The sequence below is a fragment of the Bombina bombina genome, chromosome 6 (assembly GCF_027579735.1).
Source record: "Bombina bombina isolate aBomBom1 chromosome 6, aBomBom1.pri, whole genome shotgun sequence".
NCBI lineage: Eukaryota > Metazoa > Chordata > Amphibia > Anura > Bombinatoridae > Bombina > Bombina bombina.
In genome coordinates, this window is record NC_069504.1 from 1,031,856,978 (window position 1) to 1,031,872,343 (window position 15,366).

At 38.2% G+C, this 15,366-nt stretch overlaps 1 protein-coding gene across 1 annotated transcript in view; it reads left to right on the plus strand.

The window, feature by feature from the left end:
• The first annotated feature begins 13,760 nt into the window (after positions 1–13,760).
• Positions 13,761–15,366, plus strand: part of BLTP3B (bridge-like lipid transfer protein family member 3B) — a 344,497-nt gene continuing 342,891 nt past the window's right edge. Inside the window, exon 1 of the mRNA XM_053718772.1 lies at positions 13,761–14,009. Within this exon, the coding sequence (XP_053574747.1) occupies positions 13,966–14,009 (44 nt within the window). The 5' untranslated portion in view covers positions 13,761–13,965. The remainder of the gene's footprint in view (positions 14,010–15,366) is intronic.

Consider the following 15,366-nt stretch of genomic DNA (forward strand, 5'->3'; position numbering starts at 1 on the left):
TTACAAAGTGAGGCATATATAGACATGAATCAGCAGAATAATAAACAATGTCAGCCAATAGTAGCCAGTACAGATAGCCAGATACATGCAAACAGGCATATACACAGAAGCAGATAGTGTTAGTAGCAGCAAGTTAGTTCATGCTTGAGCAAAGTTCTCTACGTAACAAGGTCGTTTCCATAAGCCAACCTTCCACAGTGCAGTATACGAGAGACAAAATCACTGGTAAAACATGAAAGTTCCACTTCCAGCAAAAAAACACAGTCCCACAATTTAGTGAGTTTCCAAACACTTATCTGTCTTCACGTGAAAATAGAGCCATGACACCCACACTTTTTCTTTCATGATTTAGAAAGAGAATGCATTTTTAAACATCTTATCTATTTACTTATATTATCTAATTTGTTTTATTCTCTTGATAGTCTTTGCTGAAAAGCATATCTAGATATGCTCAGGAGTTGCTGATTGGTTGCTGCACATAGAAGCCTTGTGTTATTGGATCACCATGTGCATTGCTTTTTCTTCAACTAAGGATATCTAAAAAATTTAGCAAAATAAATAATAGAAGTAAATTGTAATGTTGTTTAAATTTCTATTCTCTATCATAATCATGAAAGAAATATTTTGGGTTTAGTGGCCCTTTAAGTTTAATACAAGTTAAAGATACAGTGTTTACAGTGTTTCATTTTTTGAAAGACTATCACTTTCATTTCCTGCTGCATATATTAATGCATTACTAATGCAAATGAATGCACTTTTTAATGTAATTAACAATATATATATATATATATATATATATTATATATAATATATAATATATATACACACACAACACACACACACATAGACCCTTAGGTTATAGCTAATAATAATTCTTAAATTGAAACTTAAAGGGACACTGAACCCAAAATTTTTCATTGAAAAAGAAGGCATCTAAGCTATTTTTTGGTTCAGAACCATGGAAAGCACTTGTTTATTGGTGGGTGAATTTATCCACCAATCAGCAAGAACAACACAGTGGCCTAGATTTGGAGTTCGGCGGTAGCCGTCAAAACCAGCGTTAGAGGCTCCTAACGCTGGTTTTGGGCGCCCCGCTGGTATTTGGAGTCAGTGATTAAAGGGTCTAACGCTCACTTTTCAGCCGCGACTTTTCCATACCGCAGATCCCCCTACGCCATTTGCGTAGCCTATCTTTTCAATGGGATCTTTCTAACGCCGGTATTTATAGTCGTTTCTGCAGTGAGCGTTAGAGCTCTAACGACAAAACTCCAGCCGCCTGAAAATAGCAGGAGTTAAGAGCTTTCTGGCTAACGCCCGGTTCATAAAGCTCTTAACTACTGTACCCTAAAGTACACTAACACCCATAAACTACCTATGTACCCCTAAAACCGAGGTCCCCCCACACCGCCCGCCACTCGATTAAAATTTTTAACCCCTAATCTGCCGACCGCCACCTACGTTATATTTATGTACCCCTAATCTGCTGCCCCTAACCCCGCCGACCCCTATATTATATTTATTAACCCCTAATCTGCCCCCTCAACGTCGCCGACACCTGCCTACACTTATTAACCCCTAATCTGCCGAGCGGACCTGAGCGCTACTACTAATAAGTTATTAACCCTAATCCGCCTCACTAACCCTATCATAAATAGTATTAACCCCTAATCTGCCCTCCCTCACCATCGCCGACACCTACCTTCAATTATTAACCCCTAAACTTCCGATCGGAGCTCACCGCTATTCTAATAAATGGATTAACCCCTAAAGCTAAGTCTAACCCTAACACTAACACCCCCCCCTAAGTTAAATATAATTTTTTATCTAACGAAATAAATTAACTCTTATTAAATAACTTATTCCTATTTAAAGCTAAATACTTACCTGTAAAATAAATCCTAATATAGCTACAATATAAATTATAATCTATTATAGACTATTTTAGGATTAATATTTATTTTACAGGCAACTTTGTAATTATTTTAACCAGGTACAATAGCTATTAAATAGTTAAGAAACTATTTAATAGTTACCTAGTTAAAATAATAACAAATTTACCTGTAAAAATAAATCCTAACCTAAGTTATAATTAAAACCTAACACTACCCTATCAATAAAATAATTAAATAAACTACCTACAATTACCTACAATTAACCTAACACTACACTATCAATAAATTAATTAAACACAATTGCTAAAATAAATACAATTAAATAAACTAGCTAAAGTACAAAAAATAAAAAAAGAACTAAGTTACAGAAAATAAAAAAATATTTACAAACATAAGAAAAATATTACAACAATTTTAAACTAATTACACCTACTCTAAGCCCCCTAATAAAATAACAAAGCCCCCCAAATAAAAAATTCCCTACCCTATTCTAAATTAAAAAGGTTACAAGCTCTTTTACCTTACCAGCCCTGAACAGGGCCCTTTGCGGGGCATGCCCCAAGATTTTCAGCTCTTTTGCCTGTAAAAGAATAAATACAATACACCCCCCCCCAACATTACAACCCCACCACCACCACATACCCCTAATCTAACCCAAACCCCCTTAAATAAACCTAACACTAAGCCCCTGAAGATCTTCCTACCTTGTCTTACACCATCCAGGTATCACCGATCCGTCCTGGCTCCAAGATCTCATCCAACCCAAGCGGGGGTTGGCGATCCATAATCCGGTGCTCCAAGTCTCCTCCTATCCGGCAAGAAGAGGACATCCGGACCGGCAAACATCTTCTCCAAGCGGCATCTTCGATCTTCTTCCATCCGGTGCGGAGCGGGTCCATCTTGAAGCAGGCGACGCGGATCCATCCTCTTCTTCCGATGTCTCCCGACTAATGACGGTTCCTTTAAGGGACGTCATCCAAGATGGCGTCCCCTCGAATTCCGATTGGCTGATAGGATTCTATCAGCCAATCGGAATTAAGGTAGGAATTTTCTGATTGGCTGATGGAATCAGCCAATCAGAATCAAGTTCAATCCGATTGGCTGATCCAAATCAGCCAATCAGATTGAGCTCGCATTCTATTGGCTGTTCCGATCAGCCAATAGAATGCGAGCTCAATCTGATTGGCTGATGGGATCGGCCAATCGGATTGAACTTGATTCTGATTGGCTGATTCCATCAGCCAATCAGAAAATTCCTACCTTAATTCCGATTGGCTGATAGAATCCTATCAGCCAATCGGAATTCGAGGGACGCCATCTTGGATGACGTCCCTTAAAGGAACCGTCATTAGTCGGGAGACATCGGAAGAAGAGGATGGATCCGCGTCGCCTGTTTCAAGATGACCCGCTCCGCACCGGATGGAAGAAGATCGAAGATGCCGCTTGGAGAAGATGTTTGCGGTCCGGATGTCCTCTTCTTGCCGGATAGGAGGAAGACTTTGGAGAACCGGATTATGGATCGCCAACCCCCGCTTGGGTTGGATGAAGATCTTGGAGCCAGGACGGATCGGTGATACCTGGATGGTGAAGACAAGGTAGGAAGATCTTCAGGGGCTTAGTGTTAGGTTTATTTAAGGGGGGTTTGGGTTAGATTAGGGGTATGGTGGGTGGTGGGTTGTAATGTTGGGGGGGGGGTATTGTATTTATTCTTTTACAGGCAAAAGAGCTGAAATTCTTGGGGCATTGCCCCGCAAAGGGCCCTGTTCAGGGCTGGTAAGGTAAAAGAGCTTGTAACCTTTTTAATTTAGAATAGGGTAGGGAATTTTTTATTTTGGGGGGCTTTGTTATTTTATTAGGGGCTTAGAGTAGGTGTAATTAGTTTAAAATTGTTGTAATATTTTTCTTATGTTTGTAAATATTTTTTTGTTTTCTGTAACTTAGTTCTTTTTTATTTTTTGTACTTTAGCTAGTTTATTTCAATTGTATTTATTTGTAGCAATTGTGTTTAATTAATTTAATGATAGTGTAGTGTTTAGGTTAATTGTAGGTAATTGTAGGTAGTTTATTTAATTATTTTATTGATAGGGTAGTGTTAGGTTTAATTATAACTTAGGTTAGGATTTATTTTACAGGTAAATTTGTTATTATTTTAACTAGGTAACTATTAAATAGTTCTTAACTATTTAATAGCTATTTGTACCTGGTTAAAATAATTACAAAGTTGCCTGTAAAATAACTATTAATCCTAAAATAGCTATAATATATTATAATTTATATTGTAGCTATATTAGGATTTATTTTACAGGTAAGTATTTAGCTTTAAATAGGAATAAGTTATTTAATAAGAGTTAATTTATTTCGTTAGATAAAAATTATATTAAACTTAGGGGGGTGTTAGTGTTAGGGTTAGACTTAGCTTTAGGGGTTAATCCATTTATTAGAATAGCGGGTGAGCTCCGATCGGAAGTTTAGGGGTTAATAATTGAAGGTAGTGTCGGCGATGTTAGGGAGGGCAGATTAGGGGTTAATACTATTATGATAGGGTTAGTGAGGCGGATTAGGGGTTAATAACTTTATTATAGTAGCGCTCAGGTCCGCTCGGCAGATTAGGGGTTAATAAGTGTAGGTAGGTGTCGGCGACGTTGTGGGGGGCAGATTAGGGGTTAATAAATATAACATAGGGGTCGGCGATGTTAGGGCAGCAGATTAGGGGTACATAGGGGATAACGTAGGTGGCGGCGTTTTACGGAGCGGCAGATTAGGGGTTAAAAGTGTAATGCAGGGGTCAGCGATAGCGTGGGCGGCAGATTAGGGGTTAATAAGTGTAAGGCTAGGGGTGTTTAGACTCGGGGGTACATGTTAGGAGTGTTAGGTGCAGACGTAGGAAGTGTTTCCCCATAGGAACAATGGGGCTGCGTTAGGAGCTGAACGCTGCTTTTTTGCAGGTGTTAGGTTTTTTTTTCAGCTCAAACAGCCCCCATTGTTTTCTATGGGGGAATCGTGCACGAGCACGTTTTTGATGCCGGCCGCGTCCGTAAGCAGCTCTGGTATCAAGAGTTGCATTTGCGGTAAAAATGCTCTACGCTCCTTTTTTGGAGCCTAACGCAGCATTTGTTTGAACTCTCGATACCAGAGTTAAATTTATGGTGCGGCCAGAAAAAAACCCGCGGAGCGTTAACAGCCCTTTTACCCGCCGAACTCTAAATCTAGGCCAGTGTGTTCACCAAAAATGGGCCGGAATCTAAACTTAACATTCTTGCATTTCAAATAAAGATACCAAGAGAATGAAGAAAATTTGATAATAGGAGTAAATTAAGAAAGTTGCTTAAAATTGCATGCTCTATCTGAATCCCGAAAGAAAAAATTTGGGTTCAGTGTCCCTTTAAGTTTCCGTTTTATCAAAGCAAATCCACATTTATATTTATTTATATCTAGTTCATACATAGAGATCAAGATCTTTTGGTTAATAATAATTTTTAAATTTAAACTTAAAGTTTCAGATTTATCAAAACAATTTCCACATTTATATTAGTTCACACATAGGCCCCTATTTATCAAGCCGTCAACCGCAAATACGCTGAAATTCCGCAGCGTAATTGTGGCAAGCTTGATTCGCCTTATTTATCAAAGCCTACAGACCGGCAAAAGTAGAATTTTGTGACGTAAGATCCGCCGGTCTCAGTCCGACACAGATCGATGCTTACGTCACTACAGATGTTCCGAATGCAAATTCGGCACTATCTGACTACTTTTGCTATTTAACAAATTTCTACCAGGTCCGCTTGCCACTATTCCGGCCCTAGCGTACCTGGTTTTCAATCCGCCACCCTGGAGGCGGCGGATGCCAATAGGAATCAATGGGAGTCTGAAAGCAGCGAAAGCTCATATTTGCTGCTGCCCGATATCCCATTGATTCCTATGGGAGATATAAAGTTACTTTACATCTAACACCTTAACATAAGCCCCGAGTCTAAACACCTCTAATCTGCCGCCACCTACATTATACTTATTAACCCCTAATCTGCCACCCCACCTACATTATACTTATTAAACCCCTAATCTGCCGCCCGACTCCGCTGCCACCTACATAAAGTTATTAACCCCTATCCGCCGCTCCCGGAGCCACCGCAACTAAATAAGTTATTAACCCCTAAACCTAACAACCCGCTAACTTTATATTAAATATTAACTCATCCCTATCTTATAATCAATTTAAAACTTACCTTTAAAATTAAATTAAACTATATTAAACTAATAATTAATCTTCCCTAACTATTATACTAAATTACATTAAACTACAAATTAAATTAACTATATTATATATTTACAAACCTAACCCTACTCAAATAATTTAAATCTACACTAAAAAAATTACTAAGTTACAAAAAACCTAACAACTAAGTTACAAAAAATAACAAACACTAAGTTACAAAAAATAAAAAAGAAATTATCAAAGATTTAAACTAATTACACCTAATCTAAGGGCCCTATGAAAATAAAAAGCCCCCCCAAATAAAAAAAACCCTAGCCTACAATAAACTACAAATAGCCCTTAAAAGGTCCTTTTGCGGGGCATTGCCCCAAAGAAATCAGCTCTTTTTTAACTTTAAATAAAAAATACAAATACCCCCTCAACAGTAAAACCCACCACCCACACAACCAACCCCCCAAATAAAACCCTAACTAAAAAAACTAAGCTGCCCCACAAAAGGGCATCTGAATGGACATTGCCCTTAAAAGGGTATTTAGCTCTATTGCAGCCCAAACCCTAATCTAAAACCCACCCCAATACACCCTTAAAAAACCTAACACTAACCCCTGAAGATTCACTTACAATTTTTGAAGATCCGACATCCATCCTCCAAGAAGCCGGGAGAAGTCCTCATCGAAGCCAGCAGAAGTCTTCATCCAAGCCTGCAGAAGTCTTCACCCAGACGGCATCTTCTATCTTCATCCATCCGGCGCGGAGCGGCTCCATCTTCAAGACATCCGATGCGGAGCATCCTCTTCTTTCCGACGACTCCCGATGAATGAAGGTTCCTTTAAGTGACGTCATCCAAGATGGCGTCCCTTAGATTCCGATTGGCTGATTGAATTCTATCAGCCAATCGGAATTAAGGTTGAAAAAATCCTATGGCAGTTGCAATCAGCCAATAGGGATTGAACTTCAATCCTATTGGCTGATCCAATCAGCCAATAGGATTGAGCTCAATTCTATTGGCTGTTCTAATCAGCCAATAGATTGCAAGCTCAATCCTATCGGCTGATTGGATCAGCCAATAGGATTGAAGTTCAATCCTATTGGCTGATTGCATCAGCCAATAGGATTTTTTCAACCTTAATTTCGATTGGCTGATAGAATCTTATCAGCCAATCGGAATCTAAGGGACGCCAATCTTGGATGACGACACTTAAGGAACCTTCATTCGTCGGGAGTCGTCGGAAAAAAGAGGATGCTCTGCATCGGATGTCTTGAAGATCGAGCCACTCCACGCAGGATGGATGAAGATAGAAGATGCCGTCTGGGTGAAGACTTCTGCGGGCTTGGATGAAGACCTCGGCTACGATGAGGACTTCTCCCGGCTTCTTGGAGGATGGATGTCGGATCTTCAAAACTGTAAGTGAATCTTTAGGGGTTAGTGTTAGGTTTTTTTTAAGGGTGTATTGGGTGGGTTTTAGTTTTAGATTAGGGTTTGGGCTGCAATAGAGCTAAATGCCCTTGGGGGGTTGGTTGTGTGGGTGGTGGGTTTTACTGTTGGGGGGGGTAATTGTATTTTTTATTTACAGGTAAAAGAGCTGATTTCTTTGGGGCAATGCCCGCAAAAGGCCCTTTTAAGGGCTATTTGTAGTTTATTGTAGGCTAGGGTTTTTTTTTATTTTGGGGGGCTTTTTTATTTTCATAGGGCCCTTAGATTAGGTGTAATTAGTTTAAATCTTTGATAATTTCTTTTTTATTTTTTGTAACAGTGTTTATTTATTTTTGTAACTTAGTGTTTGTTATTTTTTGTAACTTAGTTGTTAGTTTTTTGGTAACTTGGTAATTTTTTAGTGTAGATTTTAAATTATTTGAGTAGGGTTAGGTTTTTAAATATATAATATAGTTAATTTAATTTGTAGTTTAACCCCTTAGTGACCAGAGCAGTTTTCCATTTGTTGACCGTTTGGGACCAAGGCTATTTTTACATTTCTGCGGTGTTTGTGTTTAGCTGTAATTTTCCTCTTACTCATTTACTGTACCCACACATATTATATACCGTTTTTCTCGCCATTAAAATGGACTTTCTAAAGGTTTTTAGATCATCATATCTCATATCTATTTTTTCAATACTTTGACCCCCAAAATCTGTTTACACATCTACAACCACCAAAAAACACCCATGCTAAATAGTTTCTAAATTGTGTCCTGAGTTTAGAAATGCCCAATGTTTACATGTTCTTTGCTTTTTTTGCAAGTTATAGGGCAATAAATACAAGTAGCACTTTGCTATTTCCAAACCACTTTTTTTCAAAATTAGCGCTAGTTACATTGGGACACTGATATCTGTCAGGAATCCCTGAATATCCTTTGACATGTATATATTTTTTTTTAGAAGACATCCCAAAGTATTGATCTAGGCCCATTTTGGTATATTTCATGCCACCATTTCACCGCCAAATGCGATCAAATAAAAAAAAATTGTTCACTTTTTCACAAATTTTTTTCACAAACTTTAGGTTTCTCACTGAAATTATTTACAAACAGCTTGTGCAATTATGGGACAAATGGTTTTAAATGCTTCTCTGGATCTCCTTTGTTCAGAAATAGCAGACATATATGGCTTTGACGTTGCTTTTTCGTATTAGAAGCCCGCTAAAATGCCACTGCGCACCACACGTGTATTATGCCCAACAGTGAAGGGGGTTAATTAGGGAGCATGTAGGGAGCTTATAGGGTTAATTTTAGCTTTAGTTTAGTGTAGTAGACAACCCCAAGAATTGATCTAGGCCCATTTTGGTATATTTCATGCCACCATTTCACCGCCAAATGCGATCAAATAAAAAAAAAAACTTAAAATTATTCACAATTTTAGGTTTTTCACTGAAATTATTTACAAACAGCTTGTACAATTATGGCACAAATGGTTGTAAATGCTTCTCTGGGATCCCCTTTGTTCAGAAATAGCAGACATATATGGCTTTGACTGTGCTTTTTGGTAATTAGAAGGCCGCTAAATGCCACTGCGCACCACATGTTTATTATGCGCAGCAGTGAAGGGGTTAATTAGGGAGCATGTAGGGAGCTTGTAGGGTTAATTTAAGCTTTAGTGTAGTGTAGTAGACAACCCCAAGTATTTATCTAGGCCCATGCTGGTATATTTCATGCCACCATTTCACCGCCAAATGCGATCAAATTAAAAACAAAACTTGTAATTTTTCACAATTTTAGGTTTCTCACTGAAATTATTTACAAACAGCTTGTGCAATTATGGCACAAATTGTTGTAAATGCTTCTCTGGGATCCCCTTTGTTCAGAAATAGCAGACATATATGGCTTTGGCGTTGCTTTTTGGTAGTTAGAAGGTTGCTAAATGCCTCTGCGCATCACACGTATATTATGTCTAGCAGTGAAGGGGTTAACTAGGTAGCTTGTAGGGAGCTTGCAGGGTTAATTTTAGCTTTAGTGTAGAGATCAGCCTCCCACCTGACACATCCCACCCCCTGATCACTCCCAAACAGCTCCCTTCCCTCCCCCATCCCACAATTGTCCCCGCCATCTTAAGTACTGGCAGAAAGTCTGCCAGTACTAAAATAAAAGTTTTTTTTGAGGGGTTAGGTTATTAAAAAAAAATAAAAAAAATTCTTCTGCTGTGTAGGACCCCCCCCTTAGCCCCCAACCTCCCTGATCCCCCCCAAACAGCTCTTTAACCCCCCCCCCCGCCTTATTGTGCGCCATTTTGGGTACTGGCAGCTGTCTGACAGTACCCAGTTTGCAATAACAATGTATTTTTTTTTTTATTTTTATTATTTTATTAAATATTTTTCTTTATTTCTGTAGTGTAGCTGCCCCCCCCTCAACATCCAACCCCCCACCCTCTCCCAGATCACTTAATTTTAAAATACCCACCCTCCCCAGTCCTCTCTCCCACCCTCAGATCTACAGCATATTTTTGCTGTTTGCACAGATCTCCCGTGCATGCACGTGCACCCTCACAAGATCCCTCCCCCCTCCTCCACCAATAACTACCCACCCACCTCCCTCGATGAGCTCCCACCCACCAACGATAACGGCCATGGATAGCCGATGCAGAGAGGGCCACAGAGTGTCTCTCTCTGCATCGGATGGCTAAAAACAGTTATTGCAGAATGCCTCAATATCAAGGCATCACTGCAATAACATGAAAGTGGCTGGAAGCGATCAGGTTCGCTTCCACCACTTTCAAAGACCAACGACGTACGGGGTACGTCCTTGGTCATTAACTGCATTTTTTTGCAGGACGTACCCCGTACGTCGTTGGTCGTTAAGGGGTTAATGTAATTTAGTATAATAGTTAGGGTAGATTAATTATTAGTTTAATATAGTTTATTGTAATTTTATTATAATAGTTAGGGTAGATTAATTATTAGTGTAATATAGTTTAATGTAATTGTAGGATAATTTTGTAGGTTAATTATTAGTTTAATATAGTTTAATGTAATTGTAGGATAATTTTGTAGGTTAATTATTAGTTTAATATAGTTTAATTTAATTTTAAAGGTAAGTTTAAATTGATTATAAGATAGGGATGAGTTAAAGGGCCACTGTAAGTAAATATTTTCTATGCCTGTTACTAACTAACTACCCCAAATACGCTTTTTATCAATAGCATTTCATTAACATATCTCTACCGTATATCAGAAATCTTGTCTGCAAATTTAATTGTTTTCCAAACCCAATCCGTGGGTATCCTTTGCTCTGTACCAATCCGTTTACAATACCTAGGTTTCAAAATGGCGCTTTAAACACAAAGGTATTGGTTTAAGTATTTTGAACATGCAGTGCAGAAAATAGTGGGCAGGATAACGTGACATCATCGGCGAATAAAAGATATAACTTTTAGAACGTTATGAAACTTTGTTTTGGAGAAAATATAGGTCAGTAGGTTTTAATTAATGTTTATTAACTTTAATATGTTAGTTGTTTAGCTTAAAAATTATAACAGAAAGTAATCCTTTAATATTTAATATAAAGTTAGCGGGTTGTTAGGTTTAGGGGTTAATAGGTTAATTTAGTTTATGGCGATGTGGGGGGCTGGCGGTTTAGGGGTTAATAACTTTATTTAGTTGCGGCGGGATAGGGGTTAATAACATAATGTAGGTGGCGGCGGTATAGGGGGCGGCAGATTAGGGGTTAAGAACATAATGTAGGTGGCGGTGGGCTCCAGGAGCGGCAGGATAAGGGTTAATAAGTTTATCAGAGTTGCGGTGGGCTCCGGGAGCGACAGTTTAGGGGTTAATGACTTTATTTAGTTGCGGTGGACTGTGGGAGCGGCGGGATAGGGGTTAATAAGTTTATTAGAGTTGTGGTGGGTTCCGGGAGCGGCAGTTTAGGGGTTAATGACTATTTAGTTGCGGCAGGGTCCGGGAGTGGTGGGATAGGGGTTAAACAGTTTAGTATAGTGGCGGTGTTTAGTGACAGTATACAAATAAAGCTGTGAAAAAGCCGAAGAGCAGCGAGATCAATGACTGTCAGTTAACAACAGTCCACTGCTGATCGCCCCGTACTTGGTGCGCAGCTTTTTGACAGCTTTTTTGTTAAATATGGAGAACATATTCAGGTCCGCGGCAGCGATGTTAGGCGATGTCAGGCGAGCGTATTGGTGCCGTCGAATGCAGGACAGTTTGACGGCTTCATAAGTAGGGGCCATAGAGATCAAGATATTTTCGTGTATTTAAGCCTAATGGAACAGTAGTTTGAAGTGTAAAGATCCAACATATTTCACATAGATTAATGTGAATGTAACTATCACTCTTCGTCATATTATGCATCTACTAAAATAAATAGGACTTTAATTCATGATTTTTTTTATATTGCATCCTAATTCACAAAATCAATCTATTTACCAAATATTATTAGCCGTGATTCCTCCGCCCGCCATTTTGTCCCTCAATTCACAAGTGATTGACATTGCAGTTTTCTAATCCGCAGTTGCACCCCGTGGCGTTCAGCCCCTTTACTGCAACGTCACGCGATGCTTCTGCGCATGCGTTTTTAACTCCAAGAGCTATTCGGATCCAAAGCGCATCCACGACACACGCATGCGCTACACAGATAATCACTCATTTTCCAGAATAATAGCGTCTTCATTCTGTAACGCATCCGCATATCTACTAACGATGTAGACACGCATGCGCAAATTGAGTACTCCATGGGGACGCGAGTAGACACGCATGCGCAAATTGAGTACTCCACGCTTTTAAGATACGTAATAGAGCGGGCGGGACCGCTCTTTACGCCAGGGACTAGAAAACAAGGAAGTAGAGGATGGGAGGAGTTGCTCGCAAAAACGAAGCTAAGTTATAATATAAAATATTATATAAACAAAAACATTTATATAAAAAAAAAATATATGGGGGTTTAACTAAAGAAGTGTTTGTGAATTAGTAGTGAATACCAACTATCAGAAAATTTACATTCACTTTAAGTTTATTTTCTCTATCACCTCCTCTTTTCCATACTGGACATGATCAATTCCCTGTACAGTTAGTAATGTAACATCTGAATTATGTTGATCCCTGAAATGTCTTGCTACCAGTGTATCAGAATCAGGATTCGCAATAGATCTTACGTGTTCTAAAAATCTATCCTTGAGGGGTCTTTTTGTTTTCCCCCACATATTGAATATTGCACCCCCTGCAGGTCTAAAGATAAACTACATGTGTAGTGGCACAAGTGATAAAGAAATTAATTTGTATGTGCAATTGTTGGTAGTAGAACTAAATGTATCCAATTCATTCACAAAATTACATTTTTTACAAATTTGTTTCAACATTTAAAAAAAAACAAAAAATGTTGTTTTTTTTTAGCCAACTTGTATTGTTTTTGTTTGGAAGAGCCGAAGGAGAAACAGAGTTTGCTATTGATCTACCCTTTTCTCTTGCTCATATGCTTGTCAGACCAGCTCAGCTTCTATTGATTGCAATCACACAGAAAGGTTCTAATGAAATGGGGGGCCGTCATAATGTTTGCCTTAGAGCCCAGTGAGGCCTAGTTAAGTCCATGATAATGGGCGAAGTGAAAATGTATAATGGGCAACCGGTTATCATTACATGTTTGAATATAAATAAAATACAGTACTCAACTTTTCCAACAATAAAAAGAATTAAATCACAGTTTAACAATTGTTTGCAGTCAGACTGTTAAACATTGACATGCAAAAATAGGTCTCCTAATACAATTTTAAGAAAACAAAATCATATCTGGCCCTTAAAGAGTTAAAACCTGAACTACTCCTCTAGGGAAAAGTAGCATATTGTGATTCTTTAATTGCAAAGAGAAAAGTATTATGTCATTTAAGGTCGACTGTAATGAGTGATCAGTGGTTGATTAGGAAAGAAAATAAATAAAACGCGATAATTACTGATTAACCTCTCTGAAAGTCAAGAAGATATAAGACTTGTCTTTATTTCAACAAATTATAACAATATAATACGTTTTTCTCTCTCATTAATTAAGTATACAGGATATCACCAATCTACCGTCATTTTATGCCTCATACATCAAGCAGCGACCCCACCAAAAAGCCTGTCAGCATCAGACAGCAAACTGGGAGGACACAATCGCCTTATCCCTCCCCCATTCTAACCAGCAGCCGCCGCCACTCCCCGACATGAGTCACCGCAGCACCGCCTCCTGCTGGCTGTCTCTAGGTGATGGTGCAGCTAAAATGGTCGCTGTGTGATGGTCTTCACAGTCACAAAGTGACACCCAGCACCCTCACCTGACAAATGTCCCTCGTCTGTGAACATGGCGTGGCGAACCGGTGACTGATCTTAAAGGGAGGCTTTTACAGTGGGGTAGTGCTGCTTCAGTGGGGGTAACAGTTATCCCTAAACCATGGCTGGGATCATAAAGAAGCAGATATTGAAACATCTTTCCAGGTCGGTATTATCTATCTGTCCATTTATTCATTTACCTATCTATCTATTTATATATATATATATATATATATATATATATATATATATATATATATATATACACACACACACATGTATGCACTTTTTATACAGTACATTATATTCTTTTAGGACACATATTTACATGCAAATATATGTAAACACACTCATTGTATGTATTAAATGTAATGTTGCTTATATACAGTTAGTTACAATGTCCTGTTTTCAATCTCCTGTACAGATGCTTAGCAATGAGGCAACAGTCTATAAATAATGCAGTATTGGGAAATAACCTAATTACAGTCTATGAATTACCTTAAAAGTATTTGTATGGGACTTTCTTGAATAAAATAATATACAGTTTCAACACAGGTACCTTTTGTGGTTGACTGATATGCACACAGGCTGGCATAAATAAAATATCTGGAAATATAAATATAAGGATTTGATTTTGCTATTTAAGATAAAGGTGGTATTTTTAATGGATGAGAATAAAGGAAAACATCTTTCATGGTGTTAATCTACTTCTGCTGGCAATAAAAAAAAATCTTGGTATTGTGGAAGCAGTACTTTGACACTGAGGTGGGTGGGTGACGTGACAGGGAATTTGATGGGATTTGCAAACATGATGTCATCATAACGGGTCCAAGGGTGATATTGGTGACTGGCGGGGACATTTCTGAGACTGGAATTTAAAGTTTTATTATCAGTCATTAGCTCAGAGAGATGACTGAGATTGCGGATCCAACAATTGTCTTGTTTCCTTTAGGGACATTTACTACTGTACAGCAGGCGCTAGGAGGAGGAGTGCAGTACATATTCAGTTTAACCTTTTACATACCTGTTGAAAGAGAGGATTTTATTATTTGTTATGGGAACCAGCAAACCGCAGCACAGTAGGAAGAATAAGCCTATAAATTTAACATGCTGACTGATTCACAATGCAGTCATACAACACATTGTACATAAAACAATAGACTTATTATTTTTCTGCAAAGCTTATAGTGTAGACATTTGAGAAGAACTAGGAAGTTTTTATCGATCATCATTTTTAGTAACTATTAAGTAACTCTTAAAATGATTAAATATTTTATTTTTTTAAAGCATCAATAATCTCATTTTTTCCCCTCCGCTATTTGTGACTGTAAACTAAATGACTACTACAGTACTTATTATTATTATTATTATTATTATTATTATTTATAATTGCTTATTATTTGGCCAGACCATTAGTTTTTGGTATTATCTGATAAATCTTTTTGCTACATCTTTTCTGTGACATGAACTAGTGAAAAAATCTAAACAAATTGATGTGAGGGATATCCGGCAATGTCTTTTC